Genomic DNA, 26,406 nt, shown 5'->3' on the forward strand with positions numbered 1-26,406 from the left:
AAAGCTGGACAGCTACATGGAAAAGAATGAAATTAGAACACTCCCTAACACCATACACAAAAATAAACTCAAAATGGATTAAAGACCTAAATGTAAGACTGGACACTATAAAACTCTTGGAGGAAAACATAGGCTGAACACTCTATGACATAAATCACAGCAAGATCCTTTTTGACCCACCTTCTAGAGAAATGGAAATAAAACCAAAAATAAACAAATGGGACCTAATGAAACTTAAGAGCTTTTGCACAGCAAAGGAGACCATAAACAAGGTGAAAAGACAACCCTCAGAATGGGAGAAAATATGTGCAAATGAAGCAACTGACAATGGATTAATCTCCAAAATTTACAAGCAGCTCATGCAGCTCGATATCAAAAAAACAAGCAACCCAATCCAAAAATGGGCAGAAGACCTAAATAGATATTTCTCCAAAAAGATATACAGATGGCCAACAAACACATGAAAGGATGATCAGCATCACTCATCATTAGAGAAATGCAAATCAAACCCACAATGAGGTATCACCTCACACCAGTCAGGATGGCCATCATCAAAAAATCTACAAACAATAAATGCTAGAGAGGGTGTGGAGAAAACGGAACCCTCTTGCACTGTTGGTGGTAATGTAAATTGAAACAGCCACTATGGAGAACAGTATGGAGGTTCCTTAAAAAACTACTAATAGAACTACCATATGACCCAGCAATCCCACTACTGGGCATATACCCTGAGAAGATCATAATTCAAAAAGAGTCATGTACCACAATATTCATTGCAGCTCTATTTACAATAGCCAGGACATGGAAGCCACCTAAGTGTCCATCGACAGATGAATGGATAAAGAAGATGTGGCACATATATACAATGGAATATTACTCAGCCATAAATAGAAACGAAATTGATTTATTTGTAGTGAGGTGGATGGACCTACAGTCTGTCATACAGAGTGAAGTAAGTCAGAAAGAGAAAAATAAATACCATACGATATCACATATATATGGAATCTAAAAAAAAATGGTTCTGAAGAACTAGCGGCAGGACAGGAATAAAGATGTAGACGTAGAGCATGGACTTGAGGATATGGGGAGGGGGAAGAGTAAGCTGGGACGAAGTGGAGAGTGGCATGGACTTATATACACTATCAAATGTAAAATAGATAGCTAGTGGAAAGCAGCCACATAGCACAGGGAGATCAGCTTGGTGCTTTGTAACCACCTAGAGGGGTGGGATAAGGAGGGTGGGAGGGAGATGCAAGAGGGAGGAGAAATGGGGATATATGTATATGTATACCTGATTCACTTTTTTATAAAGCAGAAACACCATTGTAAAGCAATTATGCTCCAATAAAGATGTTAAAAAAATATGGCCTAATAAATTAGATAACACGTGGTAACACCATTTTTGAGAACAGATCAAGGAAGCTATATAATTGTATCTGAACACTTGTTTAGCTCTACTGAATCTGTAGCAACCTGTTTTCTTTCTCATCCTAACCCATATCTTAAAAAGTATATCTCTTCAGATCAACCAATGCCTTGACTAGATTCTTTATAATAAATCAAATATCATTCACTCAACAAACATTTATTCCATGCCTACTATGTTTTACACATTACACTTCGACTTCACAGCTCCTGTGGTTTAGTGGAGAGAAAAGATAAAGAGGAAATGTAAATAGTGTTATAGGTGCTAAAACATGGGTGTCAAGAACTGTATAGTGTCTGAGATTTTACCCTATTTACAAGCTAATCAGTTAGTCTGTTACTGTTTCATGGAAGCTGTCAAAAGACACAAGACTCCTGGGTTAGAGACAAAGAACAATATTATTCATTGTAAAAGCAGTAACCAGAGCTTGTTTTGGTTTGTGTTGGATTCCCATATCCCTTGTTATAGGCTGAAATGAGTTCCTCCATAATTCATATGTAGAGGTACCTCAAATATGTAGAGGTACCCCAGTACCTCAAAATATCACTGTATTTGGAGACAGGACCTTTAAAAGATGATTAAGTTAAAAGTAAGTCATTAGGGTGGGCCCTAATCCAATCTAACTGGTATCCTAGTAAGAAGAGGAAATTTGGGCCCACAGAGAGACACCAGGAGTTCTTGGTTACAGGAGACAGACCATGTGAGGATGCAGTGAGAAGGTAGCCATCTGCAATCCAAGGAGAAAGGAGTCAGGAGAAATCAAATTTGATCTTGGACTTCTAGCCTCCAGAACTGTAAGAAAATAAATCCTGCCATTTAAGCCAATCAGTCTGTGGAATTTTGTTATGGTGGCTCTAGCAAACGAATACACTCTCTCCGCGCCCCCACCCCCAAAAGTCCTGTGGGGACAATGCAAAAGGCCTGTCCTGGATGCCTGAAGTGAGTTGCATTACAAGAGTTACACTCTAAATTCAGACGCTTACCATTTTCAGAGTAAGGGGAATTAAGTCTGTTCTTTGTCAGTGGGGAGATGTTTTCTCATCCCTCTAGGATGCTTGCTGCAAACACACCCTGTACCTTTACACCATGGGTAAATAATAGTCAAGAACTTACATTCTTGGCATACCCAGCAAAAATGTTCAGGTATGTCCAGGGCCCATGGCAGATTGCCTCTACCAACATAAGTACACCATATGAGGCCCAGTTAACCCAACCTTGGGAGAACTGAGATGCTTTCTGAAAGAGATGACATGTATGCTGACTCATGAAGGTCAAATAAGAATTTGCCGCAGGAAGAGGGGGAGAAGGGCATTCCAGGCAGGCGAAAAGTCATGCACAAAAATTGAAATAAATGACACACTTCAAGAAGTTTTCTGTTCCCTTTCACATTCATCTATATATTGAGTTCCAATCTCAGACACCTAGAATTACAGTCTGTGTGTGACTCTGGAAGGTCAACCTTCAATATGTATGCTTTTATGAATTGCACTGGCCCCTGGAGTCTTCACATTAAAGCTATGTAAAATTCACAGCTATTGATTATTCACTCAGTTCATCATTTTCTACCTTTTCTAGAAACTGTTCCTCTTTTTTTAAAATATACTACACAATCCAGAGTTAAGTGAGGCTTTGTGAAAAATAACTTTAACCCATGGCCATAGTTGATTGGTCCATAGTTTAGGACCTGCCTCATACTGAACCAGTCGGAATCTTTTCCTTGGGAGTTTAAAATCAAGGTTAAGAGATTTCAATTTGTAACTATTCTCTTAAACAGAGGCAACGTAAACGTCATGTTTTTTGCCTTTTAGACTGAAAATGGAGGAGAAATGTAGAAAACTCTCTGGGTTTTCTATACAGTGCACTATAGGGGCTTGGTACAGTTCATAAGCAGCATCTCTGCCCTTGGTTTCTGGGATATCCCTGTGTCATTATAATAAATTCATCTTTTAACATTAGAGAATTGTCTAATTTTCAATGTTATTAATAAAAACCTTACTTGGGCTTAGACAAGCTTAGATCTCATAAAAATTCATAAAAAATTATTTTTGATTATTTCAGTAATATTTATTCAGCACCCACCTTTTGTCATGCATTCTGCAAGGTGCTGGGGATATAAACTCAGTGCCTGCCTTTCCATACATTACAGTTCCAAGGGTGGATTTTAGATTATGAGACAACTGGTTTAAATATTAACTTGCATTTAGAATCAGAATACAGGTGTATTTCCTCCTAGAACACACTACTCATTGGTTCAGTCTGAATCAGGCACTCATTCCTGAACCGATCAATCATGCTCAGACTCTTAGGGTCTTGTAAGAACATTGATTCTTCCACAGTGAACATGTGGTGGTGGTGGTGGTGATGGGGTGTCAGTTGGATAATGGAATTGCCAGAGAAAAGAAAAAAGTGTCTACTGGGAAGACAATCATATCAGCAACCACTGCATACCTCCAAAGCATTTCTAGAAGTAATTCTGAGTTTACTCTAGACTGCAATGACAACATAATCTGGAAAAGATGGATGGGATAGAAAGCATGGGCTCAGAGGGAAAATTAGTGCTAGCATTTATTTTATTAAAACACAACGTTTCCTAAAAGTTCAACACAAGGAAAAAAACAATTTTCTTCTTCTTCTACCCCGCCTTCTTTTTGTATCTGTACGAGATGATGAATGTTAATAAACTTATTGTGACAATCATTTGGCAATATAGGTAAGTCATGTCATTATGCTGTACACTTTAAACTTATATAGTGCTGTATCTCAATTATATCTCAATACAACTGAAAAAAAACCCCACAATTTTTCACAGACTGTAGTACAAATATTAATTTTCTAAAAGAAAATAACTTATTATTCTCCTGGATAGTAAATCTTTTTAAAAAATTGTCTCTCATTTTTTATCTGTACACCCACTGATAAAACATTCTAAGTGCGTAAATACAATCATAATTACACACACACATAGATTCCTATGTATACCCATGTGTGTGTATGTATATTTATAGTTTCTATTTTGGAGGGGTCTTTGCTACCTCTTCTGTCTCTTTTCTGCTGTTCTTGAACATACCTACCCACCTCACCCCCCCTGTCTGGCCACAAAGCAACCAACATTAATAGCCTAGTATGTAGCCCTCCATACATACACATGCATATGCAGGTTTCTTGGTTAATGCTTTACAAAAATAAGATTTTGTATTTCTCACTCAATAGTACCTCATGCAAATTCTTCTAAGTCAACTTGTATAGTTATATCTTATTTTTTAAATGGTTTCATCACATTACGTATGTGGGTGTTCATAATATATTCAGTCACTTCTTATTAGGTATTCACTTTGTTTCTGGTTTTTGCCACAACAAACATTGTAGCAATACAAATTATTATGTGTAACTCTATGCATATTAGTGCTTTTTATTTCTATTGGAGTGGTTTCTGGGGCAAATAAATATGATTAAGCCAACATCCTGATTCTGCATCTTCCTGGTCATAACAAGGACAGAAGCTCCCATGGCACTCCAATAATCTATGGCATGGTTTTAGGAATTGGACCTAGAATTTCAGCCTAATGTTTATCTCCTGAGCCCTACCAATGTGTTTCTGAGCAAAGTATATATGCTTTAATAAATCCTTTTCTATTTCAACCACCTAGAGATTGTCTACAACTAAAAATCCTAGCTGATCTAATGTATTTTAAATTTTAATAAAGGACAGTAAAAATATTTTGAATAAAATACTGCTCATATTCAAGATGATGACACTCTCCTGTCCTTGGTAGAGAGATGGCTTTGGGTTCCTTTTCTAGAAAGATAAAAGATTAGTACAAATCTACTAATTTGTTTAGCAGGAATTAACATTGCATGTCTTACATTTCAACTGGAAAGATCTGCTTATCTTTCATAAGTACTACTGGGCAGTAGATGGCCTGACTCCACGGGGCTTCCTCTTCCTTTATAAGTGTGAGAACTCTCAGAGAGAAATGCCAGACCCTCTTCATTCCCCTCTCTTTTGCAGCCAGGTACGTTGATCTCCACTTGTTGGTTGGTTGCTTTTTGGTACAAGTGGAAGGAGAAGAGAGGAGGAGTCATTGTTTTCTAAAACCACTCATATGGCTGATCTTATTCAATAGCCACCAGAAAGATTTATTTGAATACTTTTGTCCACCACACTCCACCTCCCCTTTTCTTTTTTGTATTCTTCCTGAAACTTTCACACTTAAAAATAATCATTTGAGGATGGGAATAAGAACCATGTCAAATAATGTATCTATTTAAATCATTTATTTCAACACAGGCATTGTTTCAAATTTGTACCTTGTCTTGTAACACATTTCATATCTAGAGAACAGGTTTGAGAACAAGTACATAAAAGGATTATTTGACAACATTTTAAACAAAAGTGCTTAAGGCTTATTACATGTTTCAGAAACACAGAAGTGCCAGTCACAAAGAGCCTCAAAGTAAAATATTTACATATTTACACTGTACATTTAAATGGGTTATTCTGAAGCATTATTACTATTATTAACAATAAACTCTTAGCAAAAAGGCCTCTTTAACCCTCTGGCATTCAATGGAGTATATTACTTTTATGGAAGTGCGGATATTCCAGTTTGATACCTAGCTTTACCATAACGTAAGTGGACTTTCTTTCACCACCTCAAGTACAGGCACACATGTACCTCCTACACAAAGCAGCTTTTATTAGCCTATCATCAGCCAAAACCTTGTTAGTAGCAATTGGAGTTTTATTAACAGCAATGTATTTACAATATAAGGGGGTAAATTATTTAGAGGGAAGTCTCTAAAAATTAAAATAATCTCATTAAACCCTATTTTAAATGGACTTTACATGTAAAATTTATGGCTATAGAAGTCTATTATTTAAACAAGTTAATAATTTACCAGGTACTTACTAGTATTGATTCCCTCATTATTTACTCCACTTATGTGACTATTTACTTTAATGATGATTATATATTTTAGAAAACGAGTTGTGAGTATAAAAATGACTATTATAAATTACTATAGCTATACCAAAAATGAATATTAAAAAGCAGCAGTTTGTATGTTAAAATACATAGACATTTGCTATACTTCTTTAACGAAGTGTTTTATAAAGGTATAAAATTATAGAAGGTGTTATTTTCATGAATTTTCTGTTTGCTTGACTTTTGAGCCAGACCAACAAGCAAACATTACAAATAGTGCAAGTGAGCATTGGCCATCAATGACCTTTGAATTCAGATGGTAGATTCTAGTACAGAGAAGCAGGGTCCCGAAGCAGTTGTTTAGCCTGACCTTAACTTACCTAACTGTTGATATAGGCTAAATTCAGTGAAAAATAAGCTAACTTCATCTCACCTTTTGTAACATACGTGTAGACTCAGAATATTTACTGAAATGGATCGGTAAATGATCATTTAAAAAACCAAGAATCTTAATATTAAAATATTAACTTCGAATATTTTAAAATTAAATAGAAAACATAGTTCATGGTTTATGAATTTTATTTAAATAATCAGATAAATAGAAAAAGGTAGAATTTACAAACATACATGAAACAAAGAATAAACTGTTATTTATTCTTCACCATACAAATTTAAATGGAAACGTTTAGAACAGTTGATTTAGAATTCTACTGTCAGTCTCTTTGAGGTCAGGATTGGCCAGAGCTTGAAGTTTAAGACAATTTATAGATTGAAGAAATAGCTTTCATGTAATTACCTCATTTTCCTTAGTTTTGAGTTTCATGAGAACAATGCAAACTAGCTGTGGCATTTTGCTTCTAGGCAAGGCAATGGTTAGGACGATAATAATAATATAGTCCTCCCTAGCATTTCTATCAGTTCCAAATTTCTGTATACTTCCCCAATACCTATCATTATCCTTAATTTATATGGATGAAACAGACTAGGTGAGAAAAATGGAAACTAAAATGAGGCCAGGAAGCAAATATAAACCAAACAAGATGAAATCCATTCATGCTGACCCTCACAGTACTAAGATCCAGGATGGCATGATTTCTGTAGTTCTAGCAGATTAGCTTCACTGCCACCTATTTATTGGTCTTTATGCTGATTAGGAGGAGAGAAAACCCCAAAAATTCCTCATGGCAAATAAAGAGTTAGGAAAGCCAAGTTATCAGTGGGTGTGACAAGTTATTTAGTCTAGATAAATTACTGAAGGAATCATAGTGACGAGCCCTTAGAAGTTCTGCCTTCTAATTTCCAAGGTCTGGTAAATGATCTGGCAAAGAAGCCTGCGAACCCCAAGGTGTCAGATCTGACTTGGTAGTACTTTAGGGACTTGACCAAGGCTACCACTTGCAACTAAAATGTCTCACATGGAAAAAAGTGTTCTATCCTGCAAATAAAGAAAAAATTTAAATGGATGGTTCTGGAGAAATGGAAAAAAAAAGGAACAGTTGCTGAGAGAGCTGCAGTAAGGATGTCAGTCTCATGAAGGGATGCATGCTTATCTCTACCCCTCAGTTATGTTCCCTTCCTAAGCAGAAATTCTGTGGCAAAGCCACCCTCTGTACCATCCTATAAACTATTTCAAAGGAACTCCTAGGAGTATTAATGTTCTTTGGCTTACTAGGGATTCACCTCTTCACCTATTATCTCAACAAGCACTTCAAATATGTGTCTCCCTGGCTCCACTATGGATAAAACAGGATGTCCTTATAGATATGCCCTTATCTTTGTTCAAAAGAAAAAAAACCCAAAAAAACCCAAACTCTAAACCTCCTAAATATTGATGAGTCAGACAGGATAATAATACTTACTCCATTGTTATCACTCTACATTTTATTTAATGCTATGAATATAAGGTATTGAAGAGGCAAGACCACAGTGGGTACAGTCGAAGATTCAAATCTTCGTTTTGCTGTTGTGCTGGGATATTAAAGTTGTAAATCACCATGAAAGGTATAAGAAAGTTAGGGGGAAAATAGAGCAGAAAACCAAAACTGGACAGTGAATTAGAGATTAAGTTTGGGCTGAGTGGCAGAAGGCCAAGGGTATATACAGAGGAAGAAAACAGCAGAGAATCCCTCTAAACAAGAATTCATTGCTCTAGAATTCAGGAAGTCTATATATAGGGTGTGGAGGGGGAAAAAAAAGAGAATTTGGATTGTTTCAGAGCAGGAACTGCCCAGACTAGATTTTTTTTTTTCTAATGTCTGTACTTTCCGTAGACATACATATTTGCACTTTACTTACATTACAAACTTTTGGTGAAAACATTATACATTTTATAGAAAAAGCCTCACAATTCTGACTCTTTGTCATTTTCATCCAGGTAGTATTCATCATCCGTGGTTGTGTCTGTGTCACAATCTGAGTCTACTGGATCATCTTCATAGATATTAAGTGGTGCACTTAGAGATGAGCCATCTTCTGGCATCTGCTTACTAGGAGAATTAGAACTTGATGACTTTGTTGGGTTAGAAGGGTTAACTACATCATCTTTCAGGAAGCCAGGGTTCTTAAGAAAACTTGGTTTCCATAATCTTCCTTGTGTGAGTGACCTCTTTACATTCTCCAAGAAAGCCAGCTGCTGTTCTTTCCCAAATATCCCATAGTCAATAGGTCTGGATATAGATGTTGCAGACCTAGGACCCATTTTTGGCCTGCTGTTGTACAAAGCCCAACTTTCATTTTCATCACAGGAGGGAAGTTCAGAAAAAGATTTGAATCTTCGACTGTACCCACTGTTGTTAGAGAATTCATTCCCAAGAGTCAGTTGACTCAGGGCATTGTCAATAGAAGTACTTTCAGAAAAATAACGCTCTCTGACTTTTGGAGGATGACTTTTTCGTAGTAGAGCACCGTGCACATTGATGCTTTTTAAACTCTTTGAACGATAGGGGTGTGGCTCAGGTTCCCACTCCAGAGATGAAGCACTCCTTTGTTGTTGCTGAAAACTGGCCAGTGGCATGCTTACTGTAGATTTCTCTGCAGGCTCCAATTGAAAAGGAGGGTTTAGCCCCCTCTGATGGTCAGGGAAGTCTGCTTCCCTGAGGCTGATCAATGAGGGTTGGGCCAGGGCTTCTGACTCTCCTTCCAAAATCTGAGCTACTGTTACATTCTTAGAATTCTCATACTTTAGTTGTGATTCTGAGATTTTTTTAAACTCATTATGATGTGGCTGTGAAATATTGTTAGACTTCTGATTGCTTAAGTGTGTAGAAGTTTCTCTGTTGGTTATTGCAGTAACCTGGAGAGGGTCCTCGGATTTCTCCACATTTACTCCATCATTACTTAACCTGCTTTCATCTGTGGATTCTGTGGACTTTAACGTAGGCACAGGGGAGTGTGGGTTGCACTCTGGTGTGCCAAGGGATAAGGTGCTAAAGCCAGAACTGTTCCCACTTTGAGGAAAGATAGTAGTTACATGTCTTCTGGGGTATAAATTTTCAGCTGGAAATTTTCTGCTTGCTTTGGACATAACTGCCAATCTGTGTTTAACTGAAGATCTGTTTTCCCCTTTTTCTAGGTCATCCAAGCTTTTTTTACTTTTATTACTTCCTTCAGGAAGTGAAGGTTGATTCCATGCCAACTCCTGCATTTCATCTTTAGCCTTGCTCTCTGTCATATTTACCTCCTGACTTCTTTGAGGTAGTTCTCTGGGTTCAGACTGCAAACTGTCTGAATCTTGTTCACTTGAACAAGTCTTCTCATCAAGCTGTAGTTTATGCAAGAATGGAGTAAGAGCAAAGACTTGGCTTTCTGAGTCAGAAAGTGGTTTATCAGGGTTTTTTGGGAAATCTTTTCTCATTTCCCCTCTTACTTCCCCAGGCTGCAATCCATTGGAGCTATCATCTATAACTATGCCTGTTATATCTTTCTGAAGACTTCCAGTAGCTGTAATGGCTACAGCACTACTTGTACACTCCCCAGAACTTCCAATGATTTGGGAATTTTCAACATTCTCTTCTGAATGGGCTGGGAGGTTAGAAAAACCACTGTTACCTGATTTAGTGGATTGCTGACAATTTTCAGATTCCTCTCCTGTAACTTTTTTTCCCTGAAGCATTAGTGAAGTATACAGGGTTTCACTTCGCAATATTTTCCCTTTCTCTTTCTTGCTTTGTGAATCACATAAAGGTGTTTTAGCTAAGTTGTGTGGGGAAATCTCTCTAGATTTAGGTTCTCCTTTATGAAGAGAAACATCTGCTTCAATAGAGGCAATTTCCTGTAATGTAGGTTCTGAGGACCCAAAACTTGGTAATTGTAAACCAGTCATGTTTTCAGTGGTGTGAGAAAGATGGCTATTCTCCTGAACAGAGCTGACCTGCATCTTTAGATCTTTAGATGAAGGTGTTCCTGACTGCTCTTGTGTAGAACAATTTAGTTTGTCTTTTTCTAAAGCATTAGATGTTTTAGTCCCCACTTTAGTTGATTCTGTAAGTGAATCGATATTTTGTGTATACTTTTGAAGGTTACAGAACTTTTTTCTGTGTTTCCTTGGTAGAGTATAATATATTGAAATCACCTCAAGACATTTCACATTATCTTCATCACCAGAAACAGAAAACATACTAGTAGTCTTAAATTTATGTAAGGTTTTCCCACCTTCTTTGCCTGACAAATCTGCAGAAAAAGGTAAAGGGTGTTCATTTGGATGGGAAAATATACCTGTCCTGGAGGCAGAAATTCTACCATTCTTTTCAGTGCATTCTTGAAAGTATTCCTTCTGGTGGTGTCTTTTGCTGAAAGAACACTCCCAAACAGATGAGTCACTTCCCAGAGGGTTAATGAGTCTCTCCCAAGGCTTTAGTGTTATAGTAGAAGCATCTGTATCTGAGACTAAACCTTTTTCTCTTTCATCTCTTCCAGTTGAGGCATATGGAAACCCTGAGTCTGAAACTACTCCGGAATATTTGCTCTCTGACTCACAAGAACTGGGACTGAATTTGTTTGATGTGTACTTCCCTACTGGATCTTCCGCATCATTTTTGATTTGGAATGCAAGTGGCTCATTCCTAAACGAAGAAGGAACTATCTTACTTTCAGACTTCCTGTCATTGATGAGAAAACTGGCTGATTTTCTTGGTAAGGTACAATAAATTGTGTGAAGCTCAGGAGGCTTGGAACTGCTTTCAGTTTCCTCAATGAGGTTACTGCTGTCACTTGTAGGTATTGATCTACTTTCCATTTTGCTTAATTTTTCGGTATAGGATATACGTTGTCTTATTTTTCCTTTTCCCTTTCCATCCCTGAAAGGAGGATGTGAATGGCATTTGACAACATCAACCACTTCATTATGTACAGGCATACAATTAACATTACTCTTCTGGTTTTCTGAGAGGCTTAGGGAAAACTGACTATTTTGGTTCTTGCAATCATTGTCTTTTTCTTCTCTTTCTCCCAGAGATAGATCTTTGCTTGAAGGACAACCCCAGGAGAACCCTGTAGTAGAAGGAATCACCAGAGCATCAAGGTAAGAATCATTTGATGGTGAGGAATCTGGTAGTGTACCTGATGACAGATCTAAAGAATCACATGGCATATTGTGGTCGGCAGGTGACTTGCTACAGTTGGTAGAGTAAGTTGTGGTACATGGTTCTTCCTTGGTATCTAAAACAGTAGGCTCTTCTGGAGACTGTGCATTTTGATTATCAGTACGTTCAGGACTCCTGTGGTTATTTTTAACAATGTTTGAAATATCTTTATTTCTTCCTGTTAATTCCTGGTGACAACCTTGATTTGGGCTGAGAAAAGGTGATGTTGTTCTGCTTTTCTGAATGAAAGGAAGGGAAGTTGCTGAGCCAAGTTTTCTGTTCCCAGTATAACTCGTATATTTTTTAAGTTCATTGGCTTTATGAATTTTGGAGATATCTCTCCTGGAGATGACTCCAGGCAAACTTTTTGATCTTATTGTTATAGATGCATTAGAAACAAATGTGTTGCTCTTGGCTGAGTCCTGGGAGAGGAGATTTTGAAAATCAGGTAAAGGGTTAGAAATTACTGTCTGTGAAACAAGTTGGGGTATTTCACCTGTCATGTTTGTCTGGTCTATCTTGTTTAGTTGTTTGTTTTTTTCCAAAACAGATCCATTCAAGTCTTTCTCATTATTCACTTCTGTGACCAAGATAGTGGGTTGGCTTTCAGTCAGAGGTGGAGAATCAACTGAATCACTGTTGGTCCCAGTGACTTCTGTATAGTTTCTGATTGGAAGAGAAGCAGGCTTAATTTTCTGCAAAGTGACTGTGGGATTCTGAAAGTTGGGACTCTGAGGATTCTCTCTGGAATTCCCATCAGGAATCTGTGGGAAGGTAGTTTTGAATGAGGATGCTAGAGTTTGAGCAATTCCAAATGAGTAAGGTTCTTTGTTTATTTGTAGTTCCATAGGAGAACTGTCCTGTTGATATTCTAACCCACCAGAGTTGATATGATAGCTTGAACCAGACATGGGGCAAACATTTGGTGCACTGAAATGTGTAGACTGGTTCCTATTAACTTGTGACACCTCCATGCTCTCCAGTGTGGATGCCTGAGAATCAAACTGTGAGGCATGTGGCTTCTCTTGGTTTCTGGAAATACTTGTCCTGTACCTAGGAGAAAATGACCCCCAGTGTTGAGAAGGAACACTATGAAAATGACCAGCTGACAATGCACTATTTGCTTCAATGGAGATCATTTCAAAGTCTCTGTCAGAAGAAGTGAATGGTTTCCTGCTTTGATGAAAGTCAGACCAGGAAGAATGTTCTTCCTGTTGGCCCCAAAAAGGACTTTGTCCAAATCTCTGTTCCCTGCTCCATCCAGAGGTATTGCTAAGGAAAGACCTAGTAAATGGGTTATCTTCATGGTAGAATGGCATATTCTCTGAGTTCTCATATGGGTCAGCACTCATTGCATTATTCATGGGGGCATTTAAACCAACACTTTGGTGAACACTCTGTGGATGGTAAAATTCATATCTCCTATCCTCCTGAAAACACCTGGGATACATATACTGGTCAGCAAGGTCAGTTTCCGTTGGTGATGGTGCCCTCAGGAACTCTTCCTGGTTCTGCCTATCTCTAGAGGAATCTGATTTATTCCATATAATAGATGATAAAGGAGTTCTCTTTGGGCTCTGTTGGTGGCTTGGTGGTATAAACCCAGTCTTGTTCTGAGTTGTGGCTGAAAAAGGTAAGCTTCTTGCTGTGAAATACCCTGTAGCTGGTGAGACTGATTGTTGTCTGCTGTCAAAATACAGAGAAATACTACCAAAAATATTCTTTTGCACATAATCTTCTTTTAGGACTCTGGGTTCCCTTGTCCTGTACATATCACAGATTGTCCTTGTTCTAGGAGAAAAGGTTTTAAAACCTTCCTTAGGGGTTCCTGGTCTTAAGACATCATAGATAGACATATTAGAAGTTTCATTACAGCAATTTTTGTGCCTTGCTGTGATATTACGGTGTTTATTCCCACTGGAGTAAAAACGACTGAACTGTGTTCTTGATCCATAGTTGAGAGGTGTTCTGGCATTCAGTGAGCTTGGAGACTGTTCCTGAGCCAGTTTTCCATCCAAATCATCTAAAACTAAAAGGAAAATATGCATCATTTTTTTGCATAAGATTTTACAGTCTAATAATATTTTGAGTTGTTGAAGTCTCTGCTTAAAGAAACATAATCCCTTATAATTTTTAGATCATGTCACCATAAATGTTATGACATTAATTTTGATTATGTCTTTAAGATAGTTTGACTTTTACAAGCCTGTAATGGAAGTTTCTTTTTCATTTTCACACTTTTTCAAATCACACATTTTCAAAGTTGACCTTCCAAAATGCCTTAAGAACATAAAAGCAACATTTTTTCCCCTAACCATAAATTTTAATCATGGTTTCTAGTGAATCTTTTGTGTCACTAGGTAGCTATAATGTTTCCAATTATGTTTACCTCAGGGGATTGTAAAAGATATGAAAGTCTATAAATAACATGAGTTCTTAGTTGTACTTAGTTGCACATTACTGCCAAAAGTTGAGCATCCAATTTATTAACATACTTATTTGGATGGTAATAGATATATTTTATCATATTCATGTTACAATAAATATGAGTAAATTGTGTATTTTTTGAAGAAATGTTCATTAAAAAAATAAAATCTGACATGAGAAATAAGTTATGGGATTATTAAAATTGCTGAAGAACTTTTTGGTTTACAGAAATCTATCCTTCTGAGTTACATAAAATGGTGCGCTCTCTTTGGTTAATTAACATTTGTCATTAAAAATTGTAATTTTAGGGGCTTCCCTTGTGGCGCAGTGGTTGAGAGTCCGCCTGCCGATGCAGAGGACATGGGTTTGTGCCCCGGTCCGGGAAGATCCCACATGCCGCGGAGCGGCTAGGCCCGTGAGCCATGGCCTCTGAGCCTGTGCGTCTGGAGCCTGTGCTCCACAACGGGAGAGGCCCACGGACAGCAAGAAAAAAAAAATGTAATTTTAACTCTTCAATGACAGGGAAAGTGAGGTATATCGGTATCTGAGTGAATGTAAGTGAGACGTACTTATAATATACCAATTATGTTAGGACAGTTGCTGAAGGGGTTTTTGATATCTGCTCTGAATTTTCTCTATGCTATTTTATTTGTAAGTTGGTACTATTAAGTTCGCATAGGCAGCAAAGGAACTAGTCTTGAGCATTAAAGATCTGTAACTAAGGAATACTTCAGGGTAAACATTCCTCAACGTTTTAATGAAAAAAATTATTTTTCTCCTGTCCCTGAAATAATTTATTTCCTACATCCACAAATAAAATAATCAAGCAATGCCAAAATATAAGGCAGGGCAAAAAGAAAAGAAAACTACATAAATCTGTCTTTAAAGCAAATTATAATGAAATCTCTTTGATTTCTGTTTTCCCTTTCAAGCTGTTCATAGTTTTTTCTTCCTCCTTAAATAAAGTCTTTTGCTGACTACAAAAGCAATGTATGGTAAATACAGGAAAGTATAACAAAAGAGGTAAAATCACCTGGAGTCCTTCTTCCCAGAGATAACCACTCTTAACATCAGTATCACGGGACTTTAAATTATTCAAAGTCACTTTGATTCCCAAATTAGTACTGCTATTTGACTCACTACTCTTGAGGTCAAAAAAATTCCTGTTCTGCTTCTCCTTTTTATTTTCAGAGAGGTCAAGTCATTTTTTTTTTTTTTCATTTCATAAAAAGTAGCTCTCCTCTACTAGCAAAACCTTTGTTTTGGAACAGAAGTTTTCCTCTGGGTCTCTTTTCTCTGAAGCAAGTTCTCCGCCAGTAACCATCTTACTGAAAGTTGTTAACCAACCAGCTGGATGTCTCTCAATGATCACACCACCTGTCCTAACTATAGGGCTGAGGTGACATCATTGCCCTTGCAAATTGAATTTAGTTCCTCAAGGTGAAGCTAGTGAATGATTTCAGACTTCACTTTTCAAATGGCTAAGCTTATTTTATATAGAATAAACTATGTCAAGGTGAGCTATGCTTGTATAATAAGGTCCATGTGTATATAGTACTTTTGGAACCTGTTTTAGTCTTTATTGTCATCTATTGTACAAGGTTAATTGTTTAACAACAATCAGATTTCATCACAGTGCATTCAGGTCCTAATCAGGAACAATATAAGTCTATTAAGGTCAGTAAACTTTATAGATATATTTCCTAAAGACATATTTTTTCCTTTTTACCTGAGTTTAAATATTAAACATTATTACCTTTCCATAGATTTATCAGGCCTTGATCCAAGAATATTTGCTTAGATTATATTTAAATATAAGATTCTTTAGGGACTTCCCTGGTGGTGCAGTGGTTACAAATCCGCCTGCCAATGCAGGGGACATGGGTTCGAGCCCTGGTCTGAGAAGATCCCACATGCCGCGGAGCAACTAAGCCTGTGCACCACAACTACTGAGCCTGTGCTCTAGAGCCCACGAGCCACAACTACTGAGCCCATGTGCCACAACTACTGAAGCCCGCACGCCTAAAAGCCCACGCACCGCAAAGAAGAGTAGCCCCCGCTCACCACAACTAGAGAAAGCCTGCACAGAGCAACAAAGACCCAACACAGCAATAAATAAATAAATAAATAAATAAATAAATAAATAAAAATAAATGATTCTTTAATATTTGTGTTAATAGCATGTAACCACATACTCTTCAGGTAAGGTAAACGAGAGGGACTTCAAAAATGAAGTACAGGGTTTGATACATTTTGAGCACTTTAATACAGACTGTAATTATTATTTGCTTTCCTTTAGTACTGGGAATTCCAAAGGCAATTCAATGCATAGACTTACCTTGGAAAAACTCATCCTCTAGCAGTGAAGCATCCCACGGAGGCATGCTACTTTCCTCCCTCATGCCTGCTGGCTTGGGGACAAACGCACTGTCAATGGGTTGATTTTCCAGAGGTGAATTGTATATTTTTGCCTGCTAATTTTAAAATAGAAAATGTAATATTATTTCTGGAACTTCCCCAGCCAACATGTTCCCACAAAAATGTCCCAAGCTTAAAGGTCCTAGTCTAAAGACAGCAAATAAATTTTCCTAACATTTATTTCTCTAGTTGTAATGTTTTGTTGCTTTTGCAATTTGCAAGTGATCACAAACTTCTCCATACCTACATTAATTCCTTTTAGTATGAGCCTCTCCCTGCAAAAGATTCCTACAAATTTACATAGCACTACAAAAATCTTAAGGAGGTTCCTGGAAAACAGGAAAGAAATTGACCTCTCCTGAGTGGGGAATGTTGTATCTCTGGCCCCAGTGGCTGTAATTTTAGATTTCTTAACACTGTACCTATTTTCTCTCAAGAGGCGGTTAGCTGAAACTTGTGGTGGATCTTAAGATTTGTAAACTTGATGGATTTAGGGAAAAAAAGTATTTCTATCCACGGAAATCATGTAGAATGGTAGAACCTCCCAGATACACATAAGGAGCTGATTAATCATTCTGAAAAAAAGGCGCTGAAAAGCATGACCTTATAATTTTTTTTAAAACCTTTGCTAGTTTTATAGGATTTAGGAGAATGATGTAGAGTTCTTTACTAGCAAATTTTATCTTGATTTCATTAAATCCATCACTGCTCTACTTTTAAGTTTTAATTTGTCTTTACAACCTTGGGGAATTATCCACTCCCACACCTCCACTTCCTTTTGCCAAAACTCCATTTGCATTTCCTCTGTCAAACTGGCTCTGCCACTCATGACTCCACTTTAACTCATCCTGCCTGCATCCCTGCACAAGGCCACTTCCCATTCCAACTGCTTTATTTTCAATTCACTTTCTACCCAGTTCTTGCTGCTTGAATCCTTCTCTTCCCCAATTTTTCTCTTTTTATTTGATGTTCACTATCACATTTAATCTCATCTTGAATGCTTAAGGCCAAATCTCTAATCTTTCTAAAGCTCCAGCTTTTTAACTTCTCCAACACAGGTCTGTCCAATTCTAAAGCCTAGGTTCTCTTAATCCTTGCATTCATCATAATCTAGTATTTTTATACCTGTTTGTTTTCATTCTCAAGATCTAGGTCAGTAATTTCTTACAGAAGCCCTGTCCAAATTTCATTGACTTGTCATTTTCAGTTCTATGGGTAAGCTGTAATTGAATACATACAGAGGAGATATAGTCATAAAAAAATAATCCAATGATAATTTATTGGTTATTGGATATAATTTAACACACTCATGTTAAATTCAGAAGTAAACAAATATTAGAAGCACAATATAACTATAGGGATATAATTGGAGGTAATAAAACTAGAAACTAATCATTTGAAAAATCAGATCAGTTACAGTTACACTTTTCTATCTACAGTGCATCGAGGTGTTCTCTTTTGTGTCCTACCTACTGTCTCTCCAAGTCTTTATTTGTGCTAATAACAATTAGCCATGAACCTTATAAGCCCATTCTTCCCAAACCTGCAGTTTTGGTAGTTGGTGCAGAGTAGATACATTTAAGAGAATAGTAAGCATCATTGTCTCCCAACCATTTCAACATTCAAATAAACTTCAGATTTCCTCTATGTAGACCAGAGTACATTCTTTTTGGCCTCCTGGATCACATTCCTTTATAATGAATTTATAATGAAATGCAAAGACATGAACTGAACACTCAGGTGAAGAGATGAACCTCTCTAGGCGGGAAGGGTTTCTACCAAGAGACTGTGAATATAACATCCTCTGTTTATATTTCTCCACAGATCTTCTGCTTCAAGCCCACCCTTATTCACCTAACATATTAAGGATGTTTCCAACACATGGAGATATTATATGGCTAAGAGAGATAAATCCTTCTGCGGCTCAGAGCACACACAGATCCTCAGTCAGGGGTCAGTCTTGGACTCCGAATCTTCCTCCAAAGAATATTCTGTGCCGTAACGTTATCATAAAAGATGAAGCCTATTTCCCATACCTGGCCTAGAGGATGAGGCCCAAACACCTCCGTGCAGCAAAATAGTGTCAAAATCCTTTTCCAATTTTTGATTTAAGCCTTTCTTCCCCAACTAGCTTTAACCCCCATGCTCCAAGCTCTCTACACACAGTCCTCTAAAATGCTGTGCACTTCTTCTGAGGACTCTGTGTCTCTGCTCCTGATCTTTGCTCTTTCTCCTCTTCTTCTGGAAAATATCAGCTCATCCTTCGGAGTCCAGTTCCTATATCACCCTCTCTGTTAGTCCTTCTCCAATTCTTGCAGGAATAACTAATTACCACAGTAGTCTTTATGCACCTCTGGTATCATACATTTTATTTCATATCAAAGTTGTTTACATTCTCTCCACTTTTACTTTATCCCTCGACTTCTACCCTTCCTCCCTTACCCTCTCACACATTCTAATCCCCACTCTGATCTAGGAAACCAGGGATTCAGCGACACATGAATAAAACCCTGGAAGTGGACCAAATTCTAAACTAACTAAGAAAGCAAAGTATTCTACTTTGTATCCTGAGCACCTTGCATAGCATCAGCATATAAAGAGACTGACTCATATTTACTGAACTGAATTCAAAGACGATGCTTCCCACAATAATATTTCCCACGTCTGAACTTCTCCAATACATTTTTGTACACTCTTTTGATACTATCTTATATTTGAACAAAATTACTCATTTATTCAGTTTTCAATATACTTTAAAAATATCTTCTCTCGTTTGATCCTTAGAACAAACTTGTGAAATAGGTAGGGATTTTCATTCCCACTTTGCAGATGAAAAAACGGAGTCTCAGTTAAGTACCTTACTCAAGTCACAGGAATGATAAAAGGTGACACTGGCTACTGACACTCATATGGTCTGATCTCTAATCCTATTTTCTCCACTACACTGCTTTCTATTTTTATTTTACTAATGTACATTTCTTCAATTAGGTCATAAACTCTCTGAAGACAGGAGCCTTGCTTTTAAACATTCCATACCCTCCACGCACACAGTTATGGATTGATTTTCAATATACCAAGGTAGAAAATTACATACATAAGATTTTTAGTGAAGATTATTACAGAAATTGAGACACTGAATATTTACAATATTGACTCAATATAGCATGTCTGAGGTAGGAAAGCATAATGGTTAAGCACATGAATACTAAACAAGTCCAAATTCTGGTTCTCTCTCTTAAAAGCTGTACAACTTTGGGCAAGTTGCTTAACGTTTCTGTTCTGTACCTTAGTTTCTTTCTTGGAATAAAGAAAAAAAAAGACAACAACGCAACAACACCACTCATCTCACAGTGTTGCTGCGAGGATTAAATGAATTAATAGTTATAAAACACTTTAGAATGGTGTTTAGCACTTAGTAATTCCTCATCGTTAGCCATTACTAGTCTTCTGTGGTTACAGAGAATTTCCTGGAGGACTCCTGCAGGTGCTTGTAGCGTAATGAGTTAGAAAAGTGTCCTACAGGATTAGAGGCCAGAGTCTCAAAATGCTGGCTTTAGGGTCTCAGTTACATTCTTAAACATGGTACACAGAATATGCTGAGCAAACTAAGGCCATTTTTCAAACCCCAATTAACTCTACTGATAACATCTGCAATTCTGATATGATTAGACAAACAAACCTCTGTCACAGAGTAACCTCAGACTATCTGAGAACTTCTAGGGTAGCCAAACCTGTAGAACAGCTGTTGGAACTGAAGCCGAAGCTCATGGATGTTATCAAATGCCTTGATAAAGTCAACAAGTTAATTTTTCAAGGTGTTCTTGAATTTATTCTGCATCTGTTTTCCTGCAAAGGTCAAATCCAGCATTGCACCTTGTGGCTTAAAACCACACATTCATTTCTTCTTTCAGTTTCTGAGTACTCATGTTGTGCCAGGAAGCGGGGATACACAGGTGAGCAGGCATAGTCCCAGTCTTAGGGAGCTCACACCAGCCTAGTCTGGTTATGCCACATTGGAGGTATGTTTCTAGGGGTACAGAGCTGGCATATCATCTAAGAGCAGACCCAGTCAGAATCTGTTCAGAAATAAGGAGTGACCAAGTGGCCAAGGCCATACAGTTTGTCTATTCTCAGAGATGGCAGCTACTTTGATTTTGGATTCCTCGCCTTTAAGGAGATGGTTCTCAACTGGGGTCAATTTGCTCCTCATGGAACATTTGGCAATTTCTGGAGATAGTTTTGATTGTCACAATTTAGTGGAGGAGAACTACTGGCATCTAGTAGGATGCCACTAAACATCCTACAGCTCACAGAAGAGGCCCCACAGCAAAGAATTATTCAGCCCAAGATGTCAGAAGTGCTGAAGTAGAGAGAAACTCTGAGCTAGAAGATCTCTAAGCTTCTCTTGTCAACCTAAATAAAAGGGTAAACTGAGGCAAGATCGAGAGATGAGTTTATTTAGCAATAGCAGAGGACTTGCAATTTGGAACACACAAACTGTAGCGAGCTGCAGGCAAGTCTGCTGAGGGTTTGGGATAGGCTGTATTTGGGCAGGGAATGTAAAGAGGGGAGAGTTCAATTCGAGTCTGTTAAAACAGACTTATATACACTACCAAATGGAAAATAGATAGCTAGTGGGAAGCAGCCGCATAGCACAGGGAGATCAGCTTGGAGCTTTGTGACCACCTGAAGTGGGGATAGGGAGGGTGGGAAGGAGACGCAAGAGGGAGGAGATATGAGGATATATATATATGTATAGCTGATTCACTTTGTCATAAAGCAGAAACTAACACACCACTGTAAAGCAATTATACTCCAATAAAGATGTTTAAAAAAACCACACAAATGGAGACCAGCTTTGAAAATTTCCTGAGCAGACAAAACCAGTCCAGTCATACAAACAAAGCTCAGTTCAGCTTATTTTGTGAGGCCAACCTGACCCGGATAATTTTGTTCATGCTTCTGGAAACCATAAGCAAAACTTTGCAAGGTTGATAGGAGGCAATCCCTGACCAATTCCCTGTCATTTAAGAAAATTCCAATATTATTATCAGTTTTCTGTAAATCAGGCATTTATGGGAAATCAGTTTCTCGGTCCTTAAGTTTTGTCATCCTCAGGGAACATGTGTCAGATTTTCCATTTTACGCAATGTATCCTCTGGTTCCATTTTAGACTGAAATTCTTTCACACTTTCTAGCTCTAAAAATTTTGTTTTCTGAAACCCTTTGCTTCTTTTAAGCTGATGTAAATGTATATTTATTTATTTATTTTTGGCTGCATTGAGTCTTCGTTGCTGTGCGCAGGCTTTCTCTAGTTGCAGTGAGCGGGGGCTACTCTTCATTGTGGTGCACGGGCTTCTCATTGCGGTGGCTTCTCTTTGTTGCAGAGCACGGGGCTCTAGGCGCGCGGGCTTCAGTAGTTGTGGCATGCGGGCTCTAGAGCACAGGCTCAATAGTTACGGCGCATGGGCTTAGTTGCTCTGCAGCATGTGGGATCTTCCCGGACCAGGGATCAAACCCATGTCCCCTGCATTGGTAGGCAGATTCCTAACCACTGCGCCAAGAGGGAAGTCCCTGATGTATATGTATAAATAGCAGCTTCCTTCTCTCTCTTTTAAAAAAAATATTTATTTATTTATTTGGCTGTGCTGGGTCTTAGTTGCGGTACGTGGGATCTTTTAGTTGTGGCATGCAGGCTCTTAGTTGTGGCATGCAAACTCTTAGTTGTGCATGCATATGGGATCAAGTTCCCTGACCAGGGATCGAACCCGGGCCCCCTGCATTGGGAGCACGAAGTCTTAACCACTGGACCCCAGGGAAGTCCCAGCTTCCTTCTCTTTGAATGGAAGGTCATCCAAGAATGTAGTACAACCTCCTACAAAATGTTGGAATCCCTCTTGTACCATTCCTGCTACGCTACCAACCAAGTGAGAGGAAGTTCATTATCTTAAATCTTGGCAAGAATCCCTGTGGCATCAAAGGCCAAATTCCAGCTCTCTGCAGGTTAAGGGGATAGGACTTTCATGGATAAATAATGGAGATCTACATGTTATACAAAACCCTTGTCTTCAACAATAGTTTCATTATTTTCTCTCTCCTACTTTTTATAATAGTTATTAACTGGGAGCTACAATCATCGGCTTGAGTTTCATTTATATTTCCAGTTCTTACTTTTTTAGATTGACATGCTCTGAGCAGTAAAATGGTTTAAGGCAAGCAGCAATTAAGAGTGCCAAAGAAGGATATCTACTAATCCTCAGACTGGACTTTCAAATCCCAAGTACTCCAGATTAGCTCTCCTGTTTTATAACTTCTAGGTGCTCACATTTCTTTTTATGTTCCTCAGTTGTTTCAGACCCCATGGCTCTTAAATGGGTAAGGAGGGTTAGCTCTGAGAGACAATTGAGACATGCCTCTACCTTCCTCCTGCACTCTTAGGTACCTTCCAAAACTCCATCTTTCTTTCATCGCCAAACCATATGAGTTACACAGGAAGACACAAGTGTGTGTAGATCAAAAGTCATGACAGCAAAAAAGTAAGAAACAGAAAACTTAAAGCTTCTCAATCTTATAAGCATGTGAACACAGAGATAAATTTAAATTTAAGCCCTTTAAGTGGAGGTCCTGTTGGGTCAGTCCCCTCATGTGAACCTGGTCTGTCCAAATGCATCTCACCTATCAGTGGCTTCCTCTTTGAATACAAATGATGATGTTGCCCGGAATAGGTCTAGCGCAGACCCACACTGGTTTGAAGTTTATTTGGAAATTTTCAAAGCTGGTCTCCATTGATTTTGACAGCCTCAAACTGAACTCTCCCCTCTTTACATTCCCTGCCCAAATACAGCCTACCCCAAACCCTCAGCAGACTTGCCTGCAGCTCGCTACAGTTTGCATGCCCCAAATTGCAATTCCTCTGCTATCCCCAAATAAATTCTTCCTCTGTCGAACATTTTAGGGCTGTACAGGACTGACACGTGGTAAAATATCAGAGGTGCTAACGACAGTCTCTGTGGACACACAATGGCCTCACTCCTCCTGGCACAGCCTGCTGTTTGAGTATTTTAGTACCACAGCCAACTGGAAACAGATCACAGCTGGGAAACTTTGAACTCTGTAGGAGAAATCTAAGCTTCTCAAGGAAATTTCAAACTGCGCCAATGAGAATTCTATTTAAGTAGGTAGCCAATCAGGAATTACATTAATTCTGAGTTCTTCAGCATAACCTTTAGTCCTTTGGTTACTTACCAAAGCAGTTCCCCTCACAGACACAGGAGGTATGTGGTCGTCACATCTGTGAAAAGAATTTGAAATAACTTATTTGAAGAAGTGCCTAACTTTTGGAAAATCAATAGCATGTTTGCTATTATATCTTGATATCTTGAGAAGATATATTTCTGACGCTTAGTAGGGAGACATTTCTTAGTGCACTGTTGAAAAATCTTTCAGAAACATTTTCCTATTCTTGCTTAGGATCAATGTTTTACATCTTTGTCACTCAGGTAGCCAAGAAAAATTACATAATAGTGGATTTGTACTTGAACATAGCATGAAGACTTAATTACAAAAACAGTTATATTTGTTGAGTGTTTACTGTGTGTCAGGCAGTATTCTCATGCTCTATAGGCATGTTATCTCATTTAAATACATCACTCTTGTCAAGTGGATACTATGACAACTCTCATTTTACAGATCAGAGAAGTTAGAAGACACTATACAAGGTACATAGTGGCTGAGCTCAGAGCCGGCCACAGGCTGACTGAATCTAGAGCTCTCATTCTTGATCAGTATGGCACACAGAATTTTCTTGTAAATGGGAAACAGATTTTCTGCTTCTGTACATTTTTATTTTAAAGAGAGAGTAAGTCAGAACCAGACTCAACAATTCTTAAGGGAATTTTTAAAAAAGCAAACCTTATAAAGATGACTTCAGGATGCTTATTTTTATAAATATGCCTTATTTATTATGAAATCATCTTGAAGGAGAACAATTATGCTTTTACTATTTATGTTGCTTCTCTAAAATTCAGTAGAAGGTGAAAAATTTTAAAGACATAGGTCCAAAATTGAGATAAATTTTGATTTTTTAAAATCTATAATCCTATGCCAGGGTATGCTGCCTGAATTGCAGCTTAAGAGTTAATAGACCATAATGACTCAGAGCTCTTGTATGAAATCAAGTCCTCTCCTTCGCTAAGAGAACAGCAAGATGGAATCAAGAATTAAACAAACTGAGACTCTAGGTCAGATCAATTGAAAGTGGCAAGATGCAGTTTTCCTTATTCAAACTCCTAGTTGCTTCATGGTTCTTGAAAGTTAAGCATAAAACCTGGGAGGCCAAGCAATTTTATATTTAAAAGATACCAACATGTATTTTATAGTTTAGCTCAAAATTTAAACAGAAATTAAAATTAAAAATTTTTTTCATATTATTCTGAAATACCAGCTCTATACTAATAATATTTAGAAGTTGAAATACTGTTTATATTCATATGCTTCCTTTTCATACAGCTTTATTGAGCTTGCAAGCCTTCTACATGCTAGGCACTATTTTGAGGGCTTTGGAGGAAATAAATATGCCTGAGATAGAGACCCTGTTCTCTGAGACGCTTTAGGATAGGAAAGATTAGATACATAAAGAGCCAAAGTGCAAGCCACAATGTGAAAAGGACAATACAGAGGCTTAAGTAAAATATGCTGAAAATGCAGAGGGGCCGGTGAGCACTTGCCGAGATAAACGGGAAGGCAACAGGGAGAGAAGGTGGTGGTCGAACAGGTATGAGAGGAAAAGAACAGCAGGAGCACAAGCCTGAGATGTAAGAGAGTAAGGGAGGCGGGGAACTGGCAAGGAATTCAATTTGCCTGGAGCCAAGAGAATGTCCAGATTGTGAAGATTCTTTCCAGAGCCCTGCGGAGCTGCCGGCTTCATGGTGTCGCTGCGCAGCTCAGCACTCTCATCAGCTCATCCAGGCCCCTGGTCTGATTTGGAGTGAAGGGAGCAGGGGCAAGAATCAGTTTCTGAGGGTAGCAGGTGGCACAGCTGAGACAGAGTGTCACCGAGTGTGAGGGTGTGCTGTCAGTGGGAGGATGCATGTTCCCTGACAGTGTGCAAGGCCGTGTGGATTTAGGTTGCAGGCAGCGTATAGGACTCAGGAGGCTTGGAGGCCCAGAGTCTCCATGGTCACTTCCAGGCCCGCCTTCAAGTTAATTTATGTTTCTGATGTGAAAGGCTTCCACTTGTAGAGTGAATAAAAACAACAGTGCAATCACAAAAGCTATGCTGGTTAAAGTCCTCTGGACTTGGTGATTTCAAGAGATTGTAAGCTATCTCACCTGCATTTGCTTACAAGTCCTACTGAGCCATACCTTAAAGATCTCTCACATATACTCCCACTTCACCAGCTATAGGTAGAGCAGTTTCTCAGCCTTGGTACTACTGGCATTTCTTCAGTGTAGTGGTTTGTCACATGTGTTATATGATGTTTAGCAACATCTCTGACCCCTACCCACTAGATGCCAATAGCACCCACCCTTCAGTTACGAAAACCAGAAATGTCTTTAGACATTGTCAAGTGGCTTTTGGGGTGCAAAATTGCCCCTGCTTGAGAACCACTGTGCTAAAGTGATTTTTCTA

General features: G+C 38.3%; 1 protein-coding gene and 1 long non-coding RNA gene across 11 annotated transcripts in view; one reads left to right on the forward strand and one right to left on the reverse strand.

The window, feature by feature from the left end:
* Nucleotides 1-6,965: 6,965 nt before the first annotated feature.
* EXPH5 (exophilin 5) overlaps nt 6,966-26,406 on the reverse strand; it is a 66,955-nt gene continuing 47,514 nt past the window's right edge. For 9 of the 10 annotated variants that reach the window (XM_060105601.1, XM_060105600.1, XM_060105598.1 and 6 more), the window contains 3 exons: nt 24,021-24,066; nt 16,696-16,831; nt 6,966-13,959 (listed from right to left, as the gene is read on the reverse strand). In XM_060105601.1, coding sequence (XP_059961584.1) covers nt 8,693-13,959; nt 16,696-16,831; nt 24,021-24,066 — 5,449 coding nt within the window. In that variant the 3' untranslated portion in view covers nt 6,966-8,692. The remainder of the gene's footprint in view (nt 13,960-16,695; nt 16,832-24,020; nt 24,067-26,406) is intronic. The other variant, XM_060105599.1, reaches the window with a different exon arrangement.
* LOC132494462 (uncharacterized) lies at nt 11,237-15,136 on the forward strand. The gene is made up of 3 exons (XR_009533067.1): nt 11,237-11,481; nt 11,801-11,869; nt 14,666-15,136. It is a non-coding gene; the product is annotated as an uncharacterized LOC132494462 (long non-coding RNA).

Source organism: Mesoplodon densirostris, chromosome 7, assembly GCF_025265405.1.
Source record: "Mesoplodon densirostris isolate mMesDen1 chromosome 7, mMesDen1 primary haplotype, whole genome shotgun sequence".
Classification (NCBI taxonomy): domain Eukaryota; kingdom Metazoa; phylum Chordata; class Mammalia; order Artiodactyla; family Ziphiidae; genus Mesoplodon; species Mesoplodon densirostris.